The sequence below is a fragment of the Macaca fascicularis genome, chromosome 9 (genome assembly GCF_037993035.2).
Source record: "Macaca fascicularis isolate 582-1 chromosome 9, T2T-MFA8v1.1".
In the NCBI taxonomy this organism is placed as follows: domain Eukaryota; kingdom Metazoa; phylum Chordata; class Mammalia; order Primates; family Cercopithecidae; genus Macaca; species Macaca fascicularis.
In genome coordinates, this window is record NC_088383.1 from 5,826,872 (window position 1) to 5,848,626 (window position 21,755).

At 39.5% G+C, this 21,755-nt stretch overlaps 1 protein-coding gene across 1 annotated transcript; it reads right to left on the bottom strand.

Annotated features, from left to right (window-relative positions):
• Window positions 1-920: 920 nt before the first annotated feature.
• On the bottom strand, window positions 921-13,225 carry LOC102116465 (aldo-keto reductase family 1 member C15). Its single transcript, XM_015455492.3, is given in 9 exon segments — window positions 921-1,120; window positions 5,262-5,344; window positions 5,905-6,070; window positions 6,729-6,838; window positions 8,620-8,697; window positions 9,360-9,476; window positions 11,131-11,298; window positions 13,140-13,183; window positions 13,186-13,225. Coding segments are annotated over 9 exon segments (849 nt in total). The 3' UTR covers window positions 921-1,077.
• Between the last annotated feature and the right edge of the window lie 8,530 nt (window positions 13,226-21,755).

Sequence of the window (21,755 nt, forward strand, 5' to 3'; positions counted from 1 at the left end):
TTCTAAATTTGAAAAGCTTTCAGCAATTAAAGTAGCCATTATTTCTCTAAGCACTTTTCCAGCCCACCCTTTGCTTCCTTTCCTTTCAGGATTTTGATGGCATGAACGTTAAGTCTTTTGTTAGAGTTCCACAGGTTCTTGAAGCTCTGTTCCTTTTCTTCTTCTGTCTGTTTTCTCCCTGTTGCTCCTATTGGATGATTTATATTACTATATCTTCCAGATCAATAATTATCTCCTCTGTTTCTTATGTTATGCTATTGATTCCATTGATTAAAATTTTAATTTTGTGTATTGTATTTTTCAGTTCTAAAATTTCCAAATTTGGTTATTCATTTATCTTCTATTTATTTTCTAAAACTTTCTAATTTTTTTAAAACTTTTTATTTTTTCATTTGTTGCAAGTGTGTTTATAATTGTTTGTTGAAACATTTTTACAATGGTTGCTTTAAAATCTTGGTCAGATAATTGTAACATCTTGAACATCTGGGTATACCATCTGTTGCTTATCCTTATTTATTCAACTTGAGACCATCCTTGTTCTTGGTATAAGTAACTTTTAAAATTAAAACTTGGACATTTTGGATATTATATATTAAGTTTTACATTCATTTATAATATCTAATATAATTGTATAGTGTGGATAATTCACAGAAAAGAAAAAATGCTCAAGAACCACAAACAAGTGAAAAAAGTAGATTTTGCAAATTTGAAGGTATACCAAATTATTAGCATTTTTTGAGAGATTCACATCCCCTGTGATCACCCCTTCCAGGGATGTCAGCATTTTAGCCTTAGTGAGATGGGAAAGAAACAAAAAAGCAAATGCCAAAGCTGCAGCAAATTAGGTTATTTCAAATACATCTTTATTTTGGCAGTTGTGGTGGTGGGGGTGAGGTGGGGGTAGGAATCAAGAGAAAACTAGGTTTAGATACTTTTATTTTCTGATCCAGAGTCTTAGGCTTGTAACTGAGCAGGCTAATCAATCTGGAATAAACTAGAAAACTTCCCATCCGTGAGATATTCTCTATTCATCTCAACCCAAATCAATAAACTCTGGAACAACCACAGACTCTTTTCTTAATATTCATCAAGAAATGGATAATCTGGGTGATGAGAAAAGCTAAAAGGTAAAGAGAGAATCTTAGTCAATTCATTGTTTCTGGGCTGGTAAGACAAATTTCTGTTAAACTGTGTGAGCCTACAGTTAACACAGTTTTCTTTGTGAGTTAAGTACAAACCCAAGTAGTTTTATGATAATAACATACTATTACATGATACTATCATGAATACATTGTGGAAAATAAATATACCTACACACATGGGCACACATTCACAAATACACCAATGCATTCCATTTTTGCAATATGTCATTCTACAGCTTGAGAAGATAAACTGTTTGCGTTTATATTTTGAACCTCTAGGAGGGCAGAAACAAATTCTGTCTTTTTTAAAACAATGCTTAGTCTGATTTAATATATAAAGCTAATAAATATTTTAAGGTGATAATGAGGAAGGTGATAAAATTATTACTGTTCAATGTATGTCAAACATTCAGAAATGATTTATCTATGACTTTTCTTGGGAGAAAATTTTATATTATACCTAGAGATAGATACAGTGGTTAGAAGATGAAGTCACTTCAATGGGGTACTTCCATTTTAGCAAGGGGGATAAAACTCTTTCTATATATGAAGTAATAATTTTTGACATAGAAAATACCAAGTCATTGAATGTTATTGTTGATTAATATTACTGATATTTATTGTTAGGGGTACCTGCCTGCATCTCCACTCTCTGTTACCCTTACCCTCTTTATCATTTTATGATGTTATTTATTCAACCAATATGTATTGGGTACCCAGGGAGAGAGTAGTTTAAGAACAGAAACAAAACAAAAACCCTGCCCTTGGAATCTAACACTCTAATGTGGTAAAGATAAAATAAACTGAATAAACTAGTAAAATACATGATATGTAAATTAGGGATATGTGTCAAGGACAAAGATAAAGCAGAGTACAGAGAAAGACTCTTCTAGGACGAGTTGCATTTTTAGATAAGTGACAGAGAAGGCATCATCGAGTGATATATGAGTGAAGACCTGAAGGATGTAAAGGAGTGAGCAATCTAGGCAGGGGGAATGGCCAGTGGAAAGGCCCTAAGACAGGCCTGATATATGTCAGTGATATCGTTTGGCTGTGTCCCCGCCCAAATCTCATCTTGAATTATAACTCCCACAATTCCCATGTGCCATGGGAGGAACCCAGTGGGAGGTGATTGAATTATGAAGGTGGGTTTTTCCTGTTCCGGTTTTGTGATAGTGAATCAGTCTCACGAGATATGATGGTTTTAACAACAGGAATTTCTCTACACAGGCTCTCTTTTTACCTGCTGCCATCCATGTAAGACATGACTTGTTTCTCCTTACCTTCTACCATGATAGTGAGGCTTCCCCAGACACTTGGAACTGTAAGTCTGTTAAACCTCTATTTCTTTTGTAAATTGCCTAGTCTTGAATATGTCTTTATCAGCAGTGTGAAAGTGGAAAAATACAGTCAGGAACAGCATGGAGGTCACTGGTGCTCCATTGGAGTCAAGAGTGGGGAGAAGAGCAGGACAGGGACACAGAGAGTTAAGGGAGGGAGTGCCTATTAGCCCTTGCAGGTCTGTGTAAGGAATTTGGTCTTAATTCTGAGTGAAATGGTAGGCTCCCAAATATTGAGGAGTTCCTGCATACACCCTTTTTAACCTGTTCACTGTGGCTACTATGCCTGGGGCTAAAGTATAGAAGAGGGAGGACTACCAGGAGCCAGTTACTTTATCAGAAAGACATTGGTATGAGCGTGGTGTGTGTGTGTGTGTGTGTACGCGCGTGTGCGTCTGTGTGTGTATCTGTGTGTGTCTGTGTGTATTGGGGAAGGGATTGCAGATACCATTATGAGCCCAATTACAGACATGATAATTTGGAGATGCATAGTAGATATCCAAGTAGAGGCGAGTAGACAGATATATAAACCTTGATCCAGAGCCTTTAACTGAGTTGGATATGATTTGGGGAAGTCTATATTTACATGATATTTGAAGCATGAGACTAGATGAAATCAACAATGATGTTAAAGTAGATAGAGAAAGGAGAAGAGGTCTAGGTTGAGCTCTAAGTCACTCCAAAACTGAGAGGTCAAGCTAATGAGGAGAAACCAGCAAAGAACATTAGAAGAAATGGCAAGGGTTGAGGGTATTTTCAAGAATGTTAGTATATTCATTGACCCCCAGAATTTAAGCAGGCAAAGAAGGACAGAGGGCACATTAGAGGGTCAAGTAACAGTGAATTATAGGGCATGTGGTAATCAAAGGATTATTGAAGTCGGCCATGTAGAGAAGGAGCTGGACATGTAGGAGGTGATGACTATCCTATTTAATAGTGATGACTATTAAAACTGACATCCAGGCATGGTTGTAGTAACTGGTAATGGCAAGGTCTAGAATAAGACTATTAGGTTGACAGGCTGAGTTAGACTGAAGGATAAACACATTGGAAGAGGAAAGTCACAAAACAGAAAGATGAGACTATTACAAGGATTATGTCTGTAGTGTTGAAATCAAAAGAAATTATGACAGGTCTACTGTTGGAGGGAATGAAAACTAGGAACTAAAATCTTTGGTGGATGAGAGAAGACCTGGGAATGCAGCCCTGATGACTACAAAGGACAGGGGTAGTGCTGGGTTCATCTGATGACACAAAGTCCAGAGCTGAATGCTTTTAGAAAGAGAATTCCTACTCAATATTCAGGCTCAGCACTACTAAGGTCTTGGGACGGATAACAGTCCCAACTGGAGAGGGCTGATGGGAATCAGTGCTACCAAGAGAAATAGGGTTTCAGCTGTTGGGAAAAGGTGAAAAGAACATGTAGAAAAGACAACAAAGATAAAACGGTTTTGCCAATGGTTGAGGAGGAGTTTCAGAAAGCACAGTGAAAAAAATGTTGAGGTGGTGTACACAGAGCTATTTAGGAACCAGGAATTTTAGGCTCCTGTAGTGACTGAACTAATAGTAACAAAGACCATGATAGCCTCAAGGGAGTTAAGGGGCTAGTGAACAGAGGAGGATGGGAGTCTGTCCAGGAGCTACTGGATTCCTTGCTCTTCCCATGTTTGGAGATGTTTACATACATAAATGTACTAAATGTCACTGAACAGAAGAAAAAATAACTTACAGATTTTTCTCTACAGCCTTCTGAGGATCATAGAATCCAAAAGTTTGAAGGGTCATTAAAAGTCTATCTTTGGAAAGAACTTTTTTCCTACCATTGGATTTTCATTATCACCTCCATTTGCTTGATACTCAGCCTCTTCCCTTTTTTCTTCCTGACTTTCCAAACCTGCTTACTCTTTACTATTGAGAACCCCCCAGACCTGAGCGAAGTTCTGAACATTGTTCAGAAACCACAGCTGAAGATCCACCCCTGTGGCCAGCCTTGCAAGAGAGTCGATTCGGGTTCAAAACCTGAATCAGAGGGGGTGGGCTTTGTTATGGAAATTAGGGAAACATGAGAAATGTTGAAATTTAGAATCAACATGAGAAATGTTAAAATATAGAATCAACAGGACTAGGTGGTTATTTAGATGTAGGGGGTGGTATTTGTGCCATAATGGTGATATTTGTAGTATTATCATGAAGAGTACATATAGAGAAAACATTGAAGGCTTTAATTTTAAGTGTATTAAGTTTGAATTTTGGGAATAAATAGAACTATCTCTAGGGAATTTTAATTTAAAAGAAAATGTTAATTGTAGCATTACCATGAAGAGTATATATAGAGAAAACATTGAAGGCTTTAATTTTAAGTATATTAAGTCTGAACTGTAGGAATAAATAGAACTATCTCTAGAGAATTTTAATTTTAAAGAAAATCAGTGGGCTACAGGAGACCAGGAAAAATGTCTGGGTTAGAGATAGAAACCATGGAATTATTAGCATGCAGATTGGAGGGAAGCCTAGTGATGAGGGACACATGGAGGCAGCCTGGAGCCAGGAGAGCCCAGTCTTTAACAGGGAGCTTCAGTCTGTATTGAATTCTGCTCACACTCTTGTCTGGGCAGAGCCCTGAGCCTTGGAGAAATAAAAATCTCTGATCTGAAGTCTGAAGAAAAAATGCTTTCCAACAACTTTCCTAAGCAACAGACCCTGCCTTCTGTGGGCTGAAATCAGTTGAATTCCCCCACTGTCCTCCTGCCTAGTGTCAACAATGAAACAAGCTACTTACATAGACATTTCCAAATAGCGTATATTCTTGTTCAAGCCGTCTATTGTTTTCATGTCCTCTGGTGTCAGCTGGAAGTCAAAAACCTGTCAGAAATGTGAGAAGATCAGTTTTAATATCCTTGAGGCAATTGCTCTTCCTTTTCTCCCCTCTCCAAAACACACAAATCCATGTAGGACTTCGTGTAGGTTTTATGAGTGAGTTGTCATGGACCAAGGATTCATTCAGTGGCATGTCATGGGAATTTGTCCATTTATAAAGTTGAGATTGTCATCGCTAATCTTCCCTCAGAGACTTTTATTGGGGAGCCGTCATTATAGCAAAGAAATCCTAGAGAATTTTAAGCCCAAACCTCACATGATCTAATTCCTTCATTTGACAGCTATAGAAATCAAGGGATGACTTACTCAGCACCATACTGTAGGAGAAAAACCAGGATTAGGACCCTCTCCTGACCTCTGCTCTTTCCAACCATCACACTCTCCATTGCAGCATTGGGAGACAAAGCCATTAAATATGGTGCTTATATGCATAGAGTGTAAAAGGAGATAAACTGCCCAAATATACCTTGAGAGTTTTGCAAAAGATACCATGGGGAAATGATGTGTCTCTGTCAATCTCCTGCTGCCACCACCCTGCCCTGTACCTGGAAGTTTTATTTGATTCTCTTCTCATTGAAGCTCTTCGCCAGGACCACCACCCCCCACTGCAGCTGGTAGCGCAAGGCAACCTGGCCTGGAGTTCGCCTGTGCTTTTCAGCAATGGCATTGAGTATTGGATCCTCCAGGAGAACTGGGTTGCCTTTTTTCACCCTGAGAGGAGAGGCAGAGATGCTGCAAGTCTGAGGCTGAATATCCATTTTACTTGGGAGCTGCTTATTCTGGTCAGGGATGCTAATCCTCTAGAACTTTCCTCATGACCTTCTGGCTGTCTTAATATGTTTTGCTTCTTTTGTTATATCCAAAGAAGAAGAACAAAGGAATGGAAGGTGGCAGTTCTATTCAGCTCTTATAATGTAGGTCTGGGTTAGGTAAAAGGTTTACAAGTGAATTTACTCCTGCTATCTATTTTTAATTTCCCCAGATAATTGAGAGATTACTTCAGAAGGTATAGTATCTGTGATTAAAATAACTTTACGGGCCAGGCAAGGTGGCTTACACCTCTAATCCCAGCACTTTGGGAGGCCAAGGTAGGAGGATCACTTGAGCCCAGGAATTCAAGACTAGCCTGGGTAACACAGTGAGACCCTGTCCCTACAAAAATAAAAATAAACAATTAGCCAGGCATGGTGGTGCACTCCTGTAGTCCCAGCTACTCAGGAGGTCTAGGAGGGAAGATCCTGACTTGATCCTGGAAGGTCAAGCCTGCAACAAGCTGTGATTGTGCCCCTGCACTCCAGCCTGGATGACAGAGTGAGACCCCCATCTAAAAAAAATAAATAAAACAAAATGACTTTATGAAGATTATTACCATTCCTTGTCTGAGTCAGACCCCAAGGCAGAATGTGCAGTCATGACAATGTCCTTGGACTTGCAGAACTCCAGGAGTTTGCTGTGGTTGAGGTAAGGGTGACATTCCACCTGCAGAATGCCAAGCAAGAGAATTAGGTTACAGAACCACCACCACCAAGTTTACCAGGGACATGCAGCGCCACATTGCATGGTATCAAACATCTTTTAGAATACCAGCAACACAGGCCAAGCCATGATTGTCATCCACAGCTGTACCCATGAGGCTCCCATGGGCTTTACTTTGGGATGACAGCCCATAGAGGGCATAGCAGTATTGATTAAATAATTAACTCAATGCTCTTAGATGGCAGGTTGTATACAAGACCAAAAGAGAATTTCAGTCTCCCAGACTGAAAACCATGGTGACGTCTTTGGTTCTTGTTCATTTATTGTTTATGTATAACGAGCAGCAATTTCTGCCTTTCTTGGTTCTTTAATCTCAGTATTCCTTATTTTTAAGAAATATTCCCATTTTCTTCATTGCTGCGACTCCTGATATCCAATAAATTGTCCCTCAACATTTTTTTGAGACTCTGTCTCAAAAAAAAAAAAATGTGAGTGAGTGGTCAGGACAGAGTTAAAGGAACCAGCATGGTCTTTAGTGAATACCTAGAAAAGTTTGATGGAGCAATGGCAAAACAAGTACCAACAAGTGCCAAGAGAACAGGAAGTATAGCAGGTGTGGCCCGAGAGGCAGGCCTTCCACCTACAGGCCCACCAGCTTCTGCTTTCTGACCTAATTCCCTGCACTGTCCACTCACTTACCATGTCCAATCTCACATGTCCACTTGCTGTTCTTGGACATGCTAGTGTCTCTCCCCTCTTAAAAACATTGCCGTGACCCGGTGCGATGGTTTACTCCTGTAATCCTAGCGCTTTGGGAGGCTGAGGCGGGTGGATCACCTGAGGTCAGAGGTTCTGGATCAGCCTGGCCAACATGGTGAAACCCCGTCTCTACCAAAAATACAAAAATTAGCTGAGCATGGTAACAAATGCCTGTAACCCCAGCTACTCAGGAGGCTGAGGGCAGGAGAATCGCGTGAACTCAGGAGGCAGACCTTGTGGTGAGCCAAGATCACACTATTGCACTCCAGCCCGGGTGACAGAGCAAGACTCCGTCTAAAGAAACAAAAACAAAAGAAAAACTTTGCCTTGTCTTTCTTTCTGCCTGCATCACTCTTTCCCCAGACACCCACACAATCAATTCCTGCATCTACTGCAATTCTTTGCTCAAATGTCCACTTTTTTTTTTTGGAGACAAAGTCTCACTCTGTCACCAGGCTGGAGTGCAGTGGCACCATCTCTGCTCACTGCACCCTCCACCTCCTGGGTTCAAGCAATTCTCGTGCCTCAGCGTCCTGATTATAAGCATGTGCCACCACACCCAGCTAATTTTTGTGTTTTTAGTACAGACGGTTTCACCACGTTGGCCAGGATGGTCTCGATCTCCTGACGTCGTGATTCACCCACCTCTGCTTTCAAAGAGGCCTACCCTGCCACTCTGTTTTTCATTGATAGTCTGTGCCCCAAACCAACTCCAGTGCTCAGCTTTATTTCTCACCCCCACCTACCACACCACCTACCCATGCCTGGGCCAACACCCTGATTCTGTTCACTGATGTTGCCTGGGTAAGAAGAATAGAACTTGATACACCCTAGGCACTCAATACATACTTGCTGGATGATGAAGTGGATGAAATGTGAAAACAGAGGCAGAGAGACATTCGGGGACTCTCCCCAGTCTGAACAGTGGGCAGAATTAGACCAGGTCCAGTTTCCTGAATTCCTTGTCCATTTTTCCTCTCTCTCCCAAGGTGCAGAGATGTTGGGCTCACTGGAGCTGCACTCACCTCCCATGTGCTGCAGAGATCCACTGTGTCAAAAACGATCTTTCTCTGTGCATCCATCGGCAAAATCTCCTCCCCAGGCTGGAACATGAAAAGAAAGAGAGTTTGCACAAAGCTCTGTCTGGCCTCAGCCAAGCTTGGGGCCCATAAACCTTGAGACTGATAGAACCATCTGTCCTTATTCTTGAACAGATTTGTAAAATTAGGCTAATGGCTAGGGAAGTACATGCAGGAAATATGCGTTCTAGAAATGCTTTCGAACGTTACAGATTCAATAAATATTGACTGTGTCAAGGCTAAGCTGAGGCACTTGGATCCCCTCCCAGGCAGACTCTGGGGTGTTATGGTGCCCAGCAGGCCCCCTGGTCCTGGACCCTTGCGAAGAGCTGTCTCCTTGCCAGTGACTTGTCAGCATTCAAAGCTGAGTCTCGTCCTCACCGAACTTCCTGTTCCTAAACTGAACTCCACTGTCGGCGACATGGGTTTGAGACTCCAGGGGATAAGAACTTGAAAATGTCAGCAGTACATCCACAACACTGAGGCAAAGCCGTGGATACCAGTGAACTCCTGTCACTCTGGGGCTAGAGTTGTGAACTGACTTTGGAACAGTTTCAGAAAAATAAAAAGCACAAGGGAGAATCTTCAAGTATTATTTATCTTCTCATCCTCACAAACTAATTCCCCTCTTGCATTCAGTTACTAATATTTATGTTGATCACCAAATTAAAACAACTTGTGCTAACCTGCAAAGGTACTGGGAAATGAAGAAGGTAAAGATGCATGTAGCTCAGCTGAAGTTTCTTCAGTGACATTTCAAGGCCTCTTTGGACCAATTCTGTGTGGGAAAAGGTGCCCCACACCTACAATGGTTGAAAGAGAAGTTGTGTGAGATTATTTCTTCAAAAGTCTTCGAGAGAGCTTAGTGAAATGGCAAATAAACATCAGCAGCCAAGCCATCTTAGAGAAGTGACAAGTTACTCCCAGTGAATGTGTAAGTTCTTAATTATCATAGCAGATTTTCATATGGAATAAAGCCAATAAATGTAGGAAAAAAATATGGGTTTCAGCAGAGATTCTCAAACTTTAGAAGGTAAAAGAATAATCTGATTTGCTTGTACAAAACACATTCCTGGGTTCTACTCCAAACGTAATAAATCACAACATCTGGAGAGTGGACTGGGAAAATGCCTGCCAGACAATAGCCTGAACTGATGGTGATTCAGTAGGCCCTGGCTTGACTGTATTAAATGGTTAGGTTTCCCAAAGAAAGTTAGGCCCATAGGAGAAATCTTTTTTGGGTGCTTCAGTTACCTCATTCTACGAGGCAGTAAGCTAGGGGAAGAAATCATCAAAATGACTAAAACTAAGGAAACCAACGTTTCGTACAATGTTTTATATGAAGGGTCACACATTTAGTACGAAAGGAGAATTAAAAGATGGGACTGAGAAGGCTGGTGCCGTAGCTACTGCACAGCTAAAGGCAGTCATATGTCACATGCTGGGCTGGAAGGAAGAACCTTTTTTTTTTAAATCAACTTGCATGGGATTCACTTGCACGGGCCTAAGTACTATCTCTGTGGACTACTTCCCCTCACGTTTAAATGGTTTTTGTTTTTTGTTTTTTCTAGCAGTAGTCAGGTCAGTGAATACTAGGGTAAAAATTGCTTTGGAGTTCCTTTCCCTATCTGACTTAAATACATAAGTTATTTTATTCGTTTTGGATATAATGCCAGTGAATATGAAGAATATTATTAATAGAAGAAAATGGCTCAAGGGTTTAAAAAGTACATAAGTACATTTATAAACATTAACTTAATCTTCAGAGAAATAAACAGTAAACATTTATTGACCACAAAATGGGTGGAGATGTCAGGAGGAAGGCTCAGAGAGGTTAAAAAACTTTTTTGGTTAAGAAATTTCACCAAGTCAAATGGAATATTCAAGAACTAAAATTTGATCCTAGTTCATCTGTTTCCAAAGCCTATGCTTTCTGACTAAATCACATTACTTCATACTTTTAGCTAAGAAAGATTAAGTCACTTTGTCAAAACTTGACTATCGTAGAGTAGGAAAAGTCAAATCATTTCTGAGTTAAAACATATGATAATAATAACAGCATTTTTGAGCATCTGAAATGTTATCAGATACTTTTCAGCAAGATTTACATGTGTTTTTAAAAGTGTAACACTCATGAAAATCCTGTGACATAAATAATACTGTCTCTGTTTTACAACTTGGGAAACTGAAGGATAGTATTTTAGTAGTTTGTCGAAGGTCGCACATATTCATTTATTTTTACACTTGCTATAGACTAGGGAAGGTCACACATTTAATAAGTGGCAGAGCCTGGATTCAAATATAAAAGTCTCATTACAGAATTCACATTCCTAACCAGACTTCTCATGACGCAAGGTCTGAGTAGATGAAGATTAAACCAATGAAGAGAAATTTGCCAAGGAGCTCTACAGCTAAGAGTGAGCTCTCCGCAGAAACAGATGCATTGGTACACAGCACCTTTGTGGTATAGAATATATCTTTTCTCTTCACAGTGCCGTTGGCAATCTTCTTTTGGATGGCCTGCCCGATGGCTTCTTCATTCAGGTACGAATAAGCTGAGTCAATATGGTGGTAGCCTACATCAGTTGCTACCTGGACGGCCTCTTCTACATTACTCATAGTAACCTGGAAGAGCATAAAGAGATAAAGATTTGTTTGACTCAGGAACAGATGATCAATTCTCTTAGCAGAGATATTCAAAAGAACCTTTTTTCCCCCTACTAAGGGCTAAGAGCTAGAGGTGGCAAAGCTAAATGTTGAGTAAAAATCAATAGTAAGTGTTTAGCAACTAGCTCTGAGGAAGTCCTGGTTTGTAGTATTTGCCAATTTCTATAGTGTAAATACTCCCACTATGGATGAGTTCAAGCTTGCTAAATTGGGCAAGGATGCTCACAATACACTCTTTTGAGTCCTTATGAGCACATCACAGTCTTTAAATCTCTATGTATTTATAGTATGTTTATGATCTATAGATTTGCACAATCTATAGATTTACATTCCTAACTTAATTTGCTCTATAAGAGGTTATAAAATTGGTTTTGATCCAATAATTTAGTTCTAATAGTTGTCTATCCACATAAAGATATAACTTTAGACACAATAAATTATTAATTTACCTATCTAAACTTGGAAAAACAAAGAACATTTGAGGAAGAATAAAAATAGGAATAGTTTTAAAACATTATTTTAAAAGAAATAGCTTTTAAAAGAAAAAAAGCTATTTTCTTTTAAAATATTTTAAAATAAATTATTTTTAAAATAAAAAATTATTGTAAAAGAAAAACTGATTTTTCACTTAAAAAACCCTCGTAATTAATTCTTCTTTTGGTTGCTTTGCTGGTTCTTAGGCAACACTTTCTCCTTCACATCTTTCTTATATTTTTTTAATCTCCTGGCCCACCAGCCTGGACTCTTGAAGTCATCCATAATTTTTCCATTTATATTAGCACCTCTACACTTCACTCAGTAATTATAATGCCTTTTGGGTATATTTGTTTCACTTCCAACTACGGTTGAGTCAACTGAGTCCGTGAAGATAAACTATCCGCAGGTTAAAGAGCCAAGGCACGGCAAAAGCAATACTGCATGAGAGTCTTCTTTGCAGTCCTCAGTGGTACACACCATGTTTCTCTCGTGTTGGGAAACAATCCTGCAACTTTTATAACATTCTTCACCAAGAACTACTGATATGTGCCCTTGTAAGTTTGGAGTATTTGATCCAGAAACATGGCATGGAGCCAAAGACGAGATTTTTCCAAGTACCATGTAACTCTTTCATGGCACCATCTTACCAACCTGGTCTCTCAGAGACCATGGCCACCTCAGACCACACAGCTCGCTCTAAGCCTGTCTCTCTTTCCCCAAGTTCCTTTGCTACAGAACTTTCTCTAGATACTCTTATTAGTGGTGAACAGGGAGGACTTGGGTACTAAAAATTATAGCACAACTTTAAAGTTTGCTGTGAAGTTTCTGGCACAGCATGGTAATCATGTCAATAGGGTTTTATTTCCTCTAATATACTGTGAAAATGGCTACAACTGTACAACAAGAGAGAGTAACAGCAACCAACTTACCCACCTCTGAATTCTGAGCAATCGCATGCACACTTCCATCTATCTTGATGGAGTGCCACTCCAAGCACAGTTTTGGACAAGCAGCATCAAAATCGTTTGGGAGCTTATTATAAATTATAAATGTGAATTTTAGAGCCTCATCCAAGATCTACTCAATCAGAACCTTCAGGGATAGGGCCTCCAAATGTGCATTTTTAACAAGATCCTCAAATGTTTATATCTCTACTAAAACGTGAAAAGCCCTTACTTAATGCACAAAGTAACCTAACTTGGTGAGAAGTATCCTACAAATGAGAAAAGTGAGGCCCACCTGAATTTCCCAGACTCACGTAGTGACTAATTCTGGTCAGGAACCACCTGCTGCTCCTCCTTCCCCAATGCCATTATGGTTACCTTCCTAGCAGCAGAGGTGCCAAACCCCAGAACGGGCATGAGTTTCCATCATTCAGTTTTACAGAAAGGAGTCTGTTAAAACTCATCTTCTTTTACTTTTCCTGCGAAGCAGAGGTTTTTTTCCTTTATTAGGATAAATCTGTAGAGAAAAGAAAATACAATGACTATTTTTATAACAAGTCAGAGTCTCACCCTGTCACGTGACCTCTATATTGATCTTGTATCTTGTATCTGTATTGATCTTGTATCCCACAACTTGACTGAACTTGTTTATCACCTCAAATAGTATTCTAGTAGATTCCTTAATATTTTCTTTTTTCTTTTTTATTAGAATAGAAATGGGGCCTCACTATGTTGACAAGGCTGGTCTCAAACACTTGGTTTCAAGCAGTCCTCCTACCTCAGCCTCCCAAAATGTTGAGATCACAGATGTGAGCCACTGCACCTAGCCCGTAAGATTTTCTTCAAGCATGCTGATGAAATCTGCAGGTAGAAATAGTTTTACTTCTTTTTTATAATGGCTTGACTGGTGTCCTTCTAAAATTCATGTTTACCCAGAACTTCAGAATATGACCTTTTATGGAAATTAAGTTTTTACAGATATAATTAGTTAATATGAGGTCATACTGGATTAAGGTGGGTTCTAAAGTCAATGACCAAAGTCTTTAGAATGAGAAGAGAGAATACAAATACACATAGAAAAGAAGGCCACATAACTATGAAGGCAGAGACTGAAGTGATTCAACTATAAGCCAAGGCATGCCAACTACTACTGGGAGCCACCAAAAGCTAGTCAAAGGCAAGGGAAGCGTCTTCCTGAGAGCTTTCAGGGGGAGTGTGGCCCTCTAAACAACTAGATGTTTGACTCAAGTCTCTGAGCTGGAAGAGAATACAATCCTCTTTTATTGTTCTAAACCATCCAATTTGTGAATAATAGGTTATGGCAGCTCAACCTAAAACATTTTCCAATCTAGATATTTTTCTTCCCTTGCCTAATTTTCCTAGCTAGAACCTCCAGTACAATGTTTAATAGCAGTGGCAAGAATAGATATTCTTATGTTGTTCCTGATCTTAGCAGGAAAGCATTCAGTCTTTTACCAATAAGTATGAAGTGTGGGGTTTTTTTTTGTTTTTTGTTTTTTGTTTTTTTTTTAACAGTTGCTCTTAATAAAATAAAATCTCTTTTATTCCTAGTTTTTTGAGTTTTTTTTTTTTTGAATCATGAAAGGATGTTGGAGTTTTTAAAATGCTTTTTCTGAATTTGTTGAGATGATCATATAGTTTTATTCTTCATTCTATTAATACAATGTATTATATTGATTGATTTTTGGGTGTTCAAACAATATTGCATTCATGGAATAAGCTTCACGTGGTCATGGTATATAATGCTTTTATGTGCTATTGGGTTCAATTTGCTAGCATTTTATTTCTATTTTTATAGCTGTATTCATAAGGGATTTTGTTTTGTAATTTTTTTTCTTGTGATGTCTGTCTGGCTTTGATATCTGGTAATACTGGTCTGTAAAAGTGAGTCCTTAAAGGTGTTCTTTCCTCCTCTGTTTTTGGAAGAGTTTGAGAAAGGTTAGTGTTAATTTTTAAATGTTTGGTAGAACTGTGTGATGCCAACTGCATCTGGGCTTTTCTTTGTGAATTTATAAAAATGTATATTAGTACTTAAATTGCTTTACTTGTTATAGGACTATTTATATTATCAATTTTTTCAGTTTTAGTATTTTATATTTTTCTAAGAATTTGTCATTTCATCTGAGTTATCTTTAAAAGGGATTGCAATGTCTCCTCTTTCATTTTTGATTTTAATAATTTGTATCTTTTCTATTTTTTGCTTGATCAGTCTAACTAAAGGCTTATTGTACCAGACAAATCTCTAAGTGACCTTGAATTGGCAGTAATACAAATAGTAAGTTTTATCTCAACACCAGTAGCTTAACAACAGCAGATACAAAGCAGGCAGGAAAGAAAATAAGGGATAAATAGTTGTAGAAGACTCTCATTAACTCTGTAGTTGCAGGTTAGCCATTTAAGCTCTGAATTTTTATTTTCAATTTGCCCATCAGTCTTAAAATATGCACAGGAATAGACCATAATATGTAATCAGCTGGATTCCTAGCAAACCAGGCATACCTCTGAACTTCTGCAGGTGTTCCTACCCTTTCTCCCTTTCCTGCTCTAATGATTCCTCAGTATCCAGCCTTTTTACAGAAACAGCACATCTGCTCTCCTTATCAGACTTTTAATACATTAGCTTCTGGCAATATGTGCTGAGGCCTTGTCTATGTTTTCCGAGCATCCTGGTACTCACGCGATGGCCCACAAAGCTTGAGCAGTTGGGCAGCTCCACCCCACATACATGTTGCTGGCCACCCCAGTATTCCCCCTGCAGACGCCCCTCCCTCACGCATCATTTGGTATCTAGGATCCTGTTCATGACTCCAGTTTTGATGAGAAAAACTCAAAATTGTATAGAAAAACCTTCCTCCAAACTGGGAGGGAGCTGAGAGGCCAAAGAGTGACTGTAACAAGTTCAGCTTGGTGAGTAGATGAGTTTATTAAGACTTTACATGGGGCACTCCTGGACAGCGGCAGAACAGCTCCAGAGATCTGCACCTCCTCCTGTCTCTAAGCTGCTTTTAAGCTAATTTTCTGGCACTTTGCCTGCTGTGTGCCTATGAAGAGGCTGTTTCTCTTGGTAGGTTCTCAGATCCTTTTGGGGATGTTTGATTTCTCAGCGACACCTGCTCCTCAGCTGGACACCATGGCCTTGGCTCACCACCTGGCCTTCAAGGTTTAAGCAGCAGACGTTCACCCTTAAGTAACCGGTGGGAGACCCATCTCTCTCTCTCTCTCTCTCTCTCTCTCACACACACACACACACACACACACACACACACAAGCATATGCATGCATTTGGTTTGCTGGAAGAACTGGGCCAGCTGTCTTGGCTGTCTGGAGAGGATATTCTAATATTGTGCACTCTGGATTTGTCTGATCGGTTCTTTTGTGGTGTTAGTTGGTTTCTGTATCTCTTTCTGTAAATAGATACTGGATTTAAAGACTTGATTCAATTCCACTTTTTAATTTTTTTAAAATTTCTGTGGGTACATAGTAGATATATATATTTATGTTGTATATGAGATGTTTTGATACAGGCATGCAATGTGTAATAATCACATCATGGAGAATGGAGTATCCATTCCCTCAAGCATTTATCATTTGTGTTACAAACAATCCAATTATGCTCTTTTAATTATTTAAAAATGTACAATGAAGTTATTATTGACTATAGTCACCCTGTTGTGCTATCAAATATTTAGGTGTTATTTATTCTTTCTACTTTTTTGTACCTATTAACTATCCCCACTTCCCTACCCCCGCAACCCACCTCCCCAGCTATACTTCCCAGACTCTGGTAACCATCCTTCCATTCTCTGTGTCCATGAGTTCAATTCTTTAGATTTTTAGATTCCAAAAATAAGTGAGAATATGTGATGTTTGTCTTTATGCCCCTGGCTTATTTCACTTAACATAATGATCTCCAGTTCCATCCATCTTCTTGCACATGGCAGGATCTCACTCTTTTTTATGGTTGAATAATACTCCGTTGTGTATATGTACCATATTTTCTTTATCAATTCATCTGTTGATGGACACTTAGGTTGCTTCCAAATCTTAGCTATTGTCAACGGTGCTGCAACAAACACGGGAGTGCAGATATTTCTTCGATATACTGATTTCCTTTCTTTTGGGTACATACCCAGCAGTGGGGTTGATGAAGCATATGATAGCTCTTTTTTTAGTTTTTTGATGAACCTCCAAACTGTTCTCCCTAATGGTTATACTAATTTACATTTTCACCAACAGTGTATGAGGCTTCCCTTTTTCTCCACATCCTATCCAGCATTTGCTATTTCTTGTCTTTTGGATATAAACCATTTTAACTAGGTTGTGATAATATCTCACTGTAGTTTTGATTTGCATTTCTCAGATGATCAGTGATGCTGAGCACGTTTTCATATATCTGTTTGGCATGGGTATGTCTTGTTTTAAGAAATATCTATTCAAATCTTTTGACCATTTTATAAATTGGATTATTACATTTTTTTCCTATGAAGTTGTTTGAGCTCCTGAAGCATCTTGGTTATTAATACTTTGTCAGATGGAGAGTTTGCAAATATTGTCTCCCATTCTGTGGGGGTTATCTCTTCACTTTGTTCATTGTTTCCTTTGCTGTGCAGAGCTTTGTAACTTATGATTCCATTTGCCCATTTTTGCTTTGGTTGCCTGGGCTTATAGGGTATCAGTCAAGAAATTTTTGCCCAGACCAATGTCCTGAAGATTTCTCCAATGTTTTCTTGTAGTAGTTTTATAGTTTGAGATCTTAGATTTAAGCCTTTAACCCATTTTGATTTGATTTTTTTGCATATGGCAAGAGATAGGGGTAATAGTTTCATTCTTCTGCATATAGATATCCAGTTTTCCCAGCATCATTTATCGAAGGGATTGTCTTTTCCCCAGTGTATGTTCTTGGCACCTTGTTGAAAACGACTGCACTGTAGGTGTGTGGATTTGTTTCTGGGTTCTCTGTTCTGTTCCACTGATCTATGTGTCTGTTTTTATGAAAATACCCTGCTATTTTGGTTACTATAGCTCTGTAGTAAAATTTGATGTCAGGTTCAAGGCTACAGTAACCAAAACAGCATGGTACTGGTACCAAAACAGATATACAGAACAATGGAACAGAACAGAGGCCTCAGAAATAACACCACACATCTACAACCATCTGATCTTTGACAAACCTGACAAAAATAAGAAATGGGAAAAAGATTCTCTATTTAATAAATGGTGCTGGGAAAACTGGCTAGCCATATGTAGAAAGCTGAAACTGGATCCATTCCTTATACAAAAATTAATTCAAAATGGATTAAAGACTTAAATGTTAGACCTAAAACCATAAAAACTCTAGAAGAAAACCTAGGCAATACCATTCAGGACATAGGCGTGGGCAAGGGCTTCATGATCAAAACACCACAAGCAATGGCAACAAAAGCCAAAATAGACAAATGGGATCTAATTAAACTAAAGAGCTTCTGCACGGCAAAAGAAACTACCATCAGAGTGAACAGGCAACCTACAGAATGGGAGAAAATTTTTGCAATCTACCCATCTGACAAAGGGCTAATATCCAGAATCTACAAAGAACTCAAACAAATTTACAAGAAAAAACAACCCCATCAAAAAGTGGACAAAGGATATGAACAGACACTTCTCAAAAGAAGACATCTATGCAGCCAATAGACACAAGAAGGATGTGCTCATCATTACTGGTCATTAGAGAAATGCAAATCAAAACTACAATGAAAAACCATCTCACGCCAGTTAGAATGGCAATCATTAAAAAGTCAGGAAACAACAGATGCTGGAGAGGATATGGAGAAATAGGAAGTTTTTTACACTGTTGGTGGGAGTGTAAATTATTTCAACCATTGTGGAAGACAGTGTGGCAATTCCTCAAGGATCTAGAACTAGAATTACCATTTGACCCAGCAATCCCATTACTGGGTATATACCCAAAGGATTATAAATCATGCTGCTATAAAGACACATGCACTCGTGTTTATTGCAGCACTATTCACAATAGCAGAGACTTGGAACCAACCCAAACGTCCATCAGTGATAGACTGGATTAAGAAAATGTGGCACATATATACCATGGAATACTATGCAGCCATGAAAAAGGATGAGTTCATGTCCTTTGCAGTGACATGGATGAAGCTGGAAACCATCATTCTCAGCAAACTATCACAAGGACAGAAAACCAAACACCGCATGTTCTCACTCATAGGTGGGAACTGAACAATGAGATCACTTGGACACAGGGTGAGAAACATCACACACCTGAGCTTGTTGGGGGGTGGGGGCTGGCGGAAGGATAGCATTAGGAGAAATACCTAATGTAAATGATGAGTTGATGGGTGCAGCAAACCAGCTTGGCACATGTATACCTATGTATAAAACTTGAAAGTATAATTTAAAAAAAAAAAAACCCAGGTAAACTGATTCCTCCAGTTTTGTATTTTTTGCTTAGGATAGCTTGGGTTATTCTGGTTATTTTAAGCTGATAGCAACAGTATTTGTATAAACAAATAAACTGGCAAAAATAAAACTAATAAAAACTTTACACCTTCAGTTCAGTTCGTACTCATACCCCAGCTTTTTAACTTTTTGTTGTTTCTATTTATATCATATTGTACTGTGTATGTCTTGAAAAGTTGTTATTATTTTGATTGGTTCATCATTTAGTTTATCTACTTAGGATTAGAGTAGTTTAGACACCACAGTTACAGTCTTACAATATTCTGTGTTTTCCTGTGTACTTACTGTTACCAGTGAGTTCTGTACGTTCAGATGATTTCTTATTTCTCATTAATGCCCTTTTCTTTCTGATTGAAGTGCTCCCTTTAGCATTTCTTGTAGGACAGGCCTGGCATTGATGAAATCCCTCAGCTTTCGTTTATCTGGGAAAGTCTTTATTTCTCCTTCATGTTTGAAGGATATTTTTACTGGATAAACTATTCCAGGGTAAAAGATATTTTTCTTCAGCACTTTAACTCTGTCATGCCACTCTCTCCTGGCCTGTAAGATTTCTATGGAAAAGTCTGCTGCCAGATGTATTGGAGCTCCATTGTATGTGTGTGTGTGTTTTTTTTTTCCTTTTTCTCTCTTTTGCTGCTTTTAGGATCCTTTCTTTATCTTTGATCTTTGAAAGTTTGATTATTAAATGGCCTGAAGTACTCTTATTTGGATTAAATCTCCTTGGTGTTCTATAACCTTCTTGTATTTGGATATTGATACCTTTCTCTGGGTTTGAGAAGTTCTCTGCCATCCCTTTGAATAAACTTTCTATCTCTCTTTCTTTACCTCGTCTTTAAACCCAGTAACTCTTAGATTTGCCCTTTTGAGGCTATCCTCTAGATCCTGTATTGTTTTCTATTTTTTCCTTTTGTCTCTTCTGACTGTGTATTTTCTAATCACTGTCTTCAAGGTCACAAATTCTTCTGCTTGTTCAACTCTATTACTAAAAGACTCTGATGCATTCTTCTATATGCCAATTGCATGTGTCAGCTCCAGAATTTCTGCTTCATTCTTTTTAATTGTTTCAATCTTTTCTGTTGTTGTTGTTTTGTTTTGTCTTTGTTGTTGTTGTTGTTGTTGTTTTGAGACTGAGTCTCACTCTGTCGCCCAGGATAGAGTGCAGTGGTGTGATCTCGGCTGACTGCAACCTCCGCCTCCTGGGTTCAAGCAGTTCTCTGCCTCAGCCTCTGGAGTAGCTGTGATTACAGGCACCTGCCACCACACCCGGCTAATATTTTGTCTTTTCAGTAGAGACGGAGTTTCACCATCTTGGCCAGGCTGGTCTTGAACTCCTGATCTCGTGATCCACCCACCTCGGCCTCCCAAAGTGCTGGGATTACAAGCCTGAGCCACTGCGCCTGGCCTCAATCTGTTTGTTAACTTTATGGAATAGAATTCTAAATTCCTTCCTGTGTTATCTTGATTTCTTTAAGTTTCCTCAACACAGCTATTTTGAGTTCTCTGTCTGAAAGGTCACATATCTGTTTCTCCAGGATAGGTCCGTGCTGCCTTATTTAGTTCCTTTGGTGAGGTCATGTTTTCCTGGATTCTCTTGATACTTGTAGGTGTCCATCCGTGTCTGGACATTGAACAGTTATTTTAGTCTACACTGTCTGGGCTTGTTTGTCCCCATCCTTCTTGGGAAGGCTTTTCAGATATTCAAAAGGACTCGAGTGTTGTGATCTATGCTGTATCGGTTTCAGGGAGCACCCCAAGCCCAGTAGTGCTGTGGTTCTCGCAGACTCATAGAGGTACCACCATGGTCTTTGACAAGATACAAAAGAATTCTCTGGATTACCAGGCAGAGACTCTTACTCTCTTCCCTTACTTTCCCCCAAACAAGTGGAGTCTCTCTCTGTTCTAAGTCACCTGAAGCTGGGGGTGGATTCACCCAAGCACCCCTGTGGCCACCAGCCCTTAGGACTGTGCTGGGTGAGACCTGAAGCCAGCCCAGCGCTGGGTATCACCCAAGGCCCGCTGTAACCACGCTCTGACTTCTGCCGATGTTTGCTTAAGGGTCTGGGACTCTACAATAAGAAGGTGGCAAAGCCAGCCAGGCCTAAGTCCTCCCTTCACGGCAGTAAGCTTCCCCAAGCCTCAGATGGGTCCGGTGGTGCCATCTGGAAGTCAGGAACTAGAATTAAAAACTTTAAAAGTCTACCTGGTGTTCTATTTTACTGCAGCTGAGCTGGTACTCAAACCACAAGACACAGTCCTTCCCACTTGTCTCTCCCCTTTCAAAAGGCAGAGGAGCCTCACCCCACGGCCACTACCACCAGAGGCCCCACAGGGAGTACTACCAGACTACCACTGATGTTCTCTTAAGACCCCAGGGACCTTAAGTCATCTTGTGAATGCTTCCTGGCCTGGGACTCACCCTTCAGGCCAGTGGGCTTCCTCTGGCCCAGGGCATGTTGAGAAATGCCACTAAGAGTCAAGTCCTGGAATCAGGGACCCCAAGAGCTC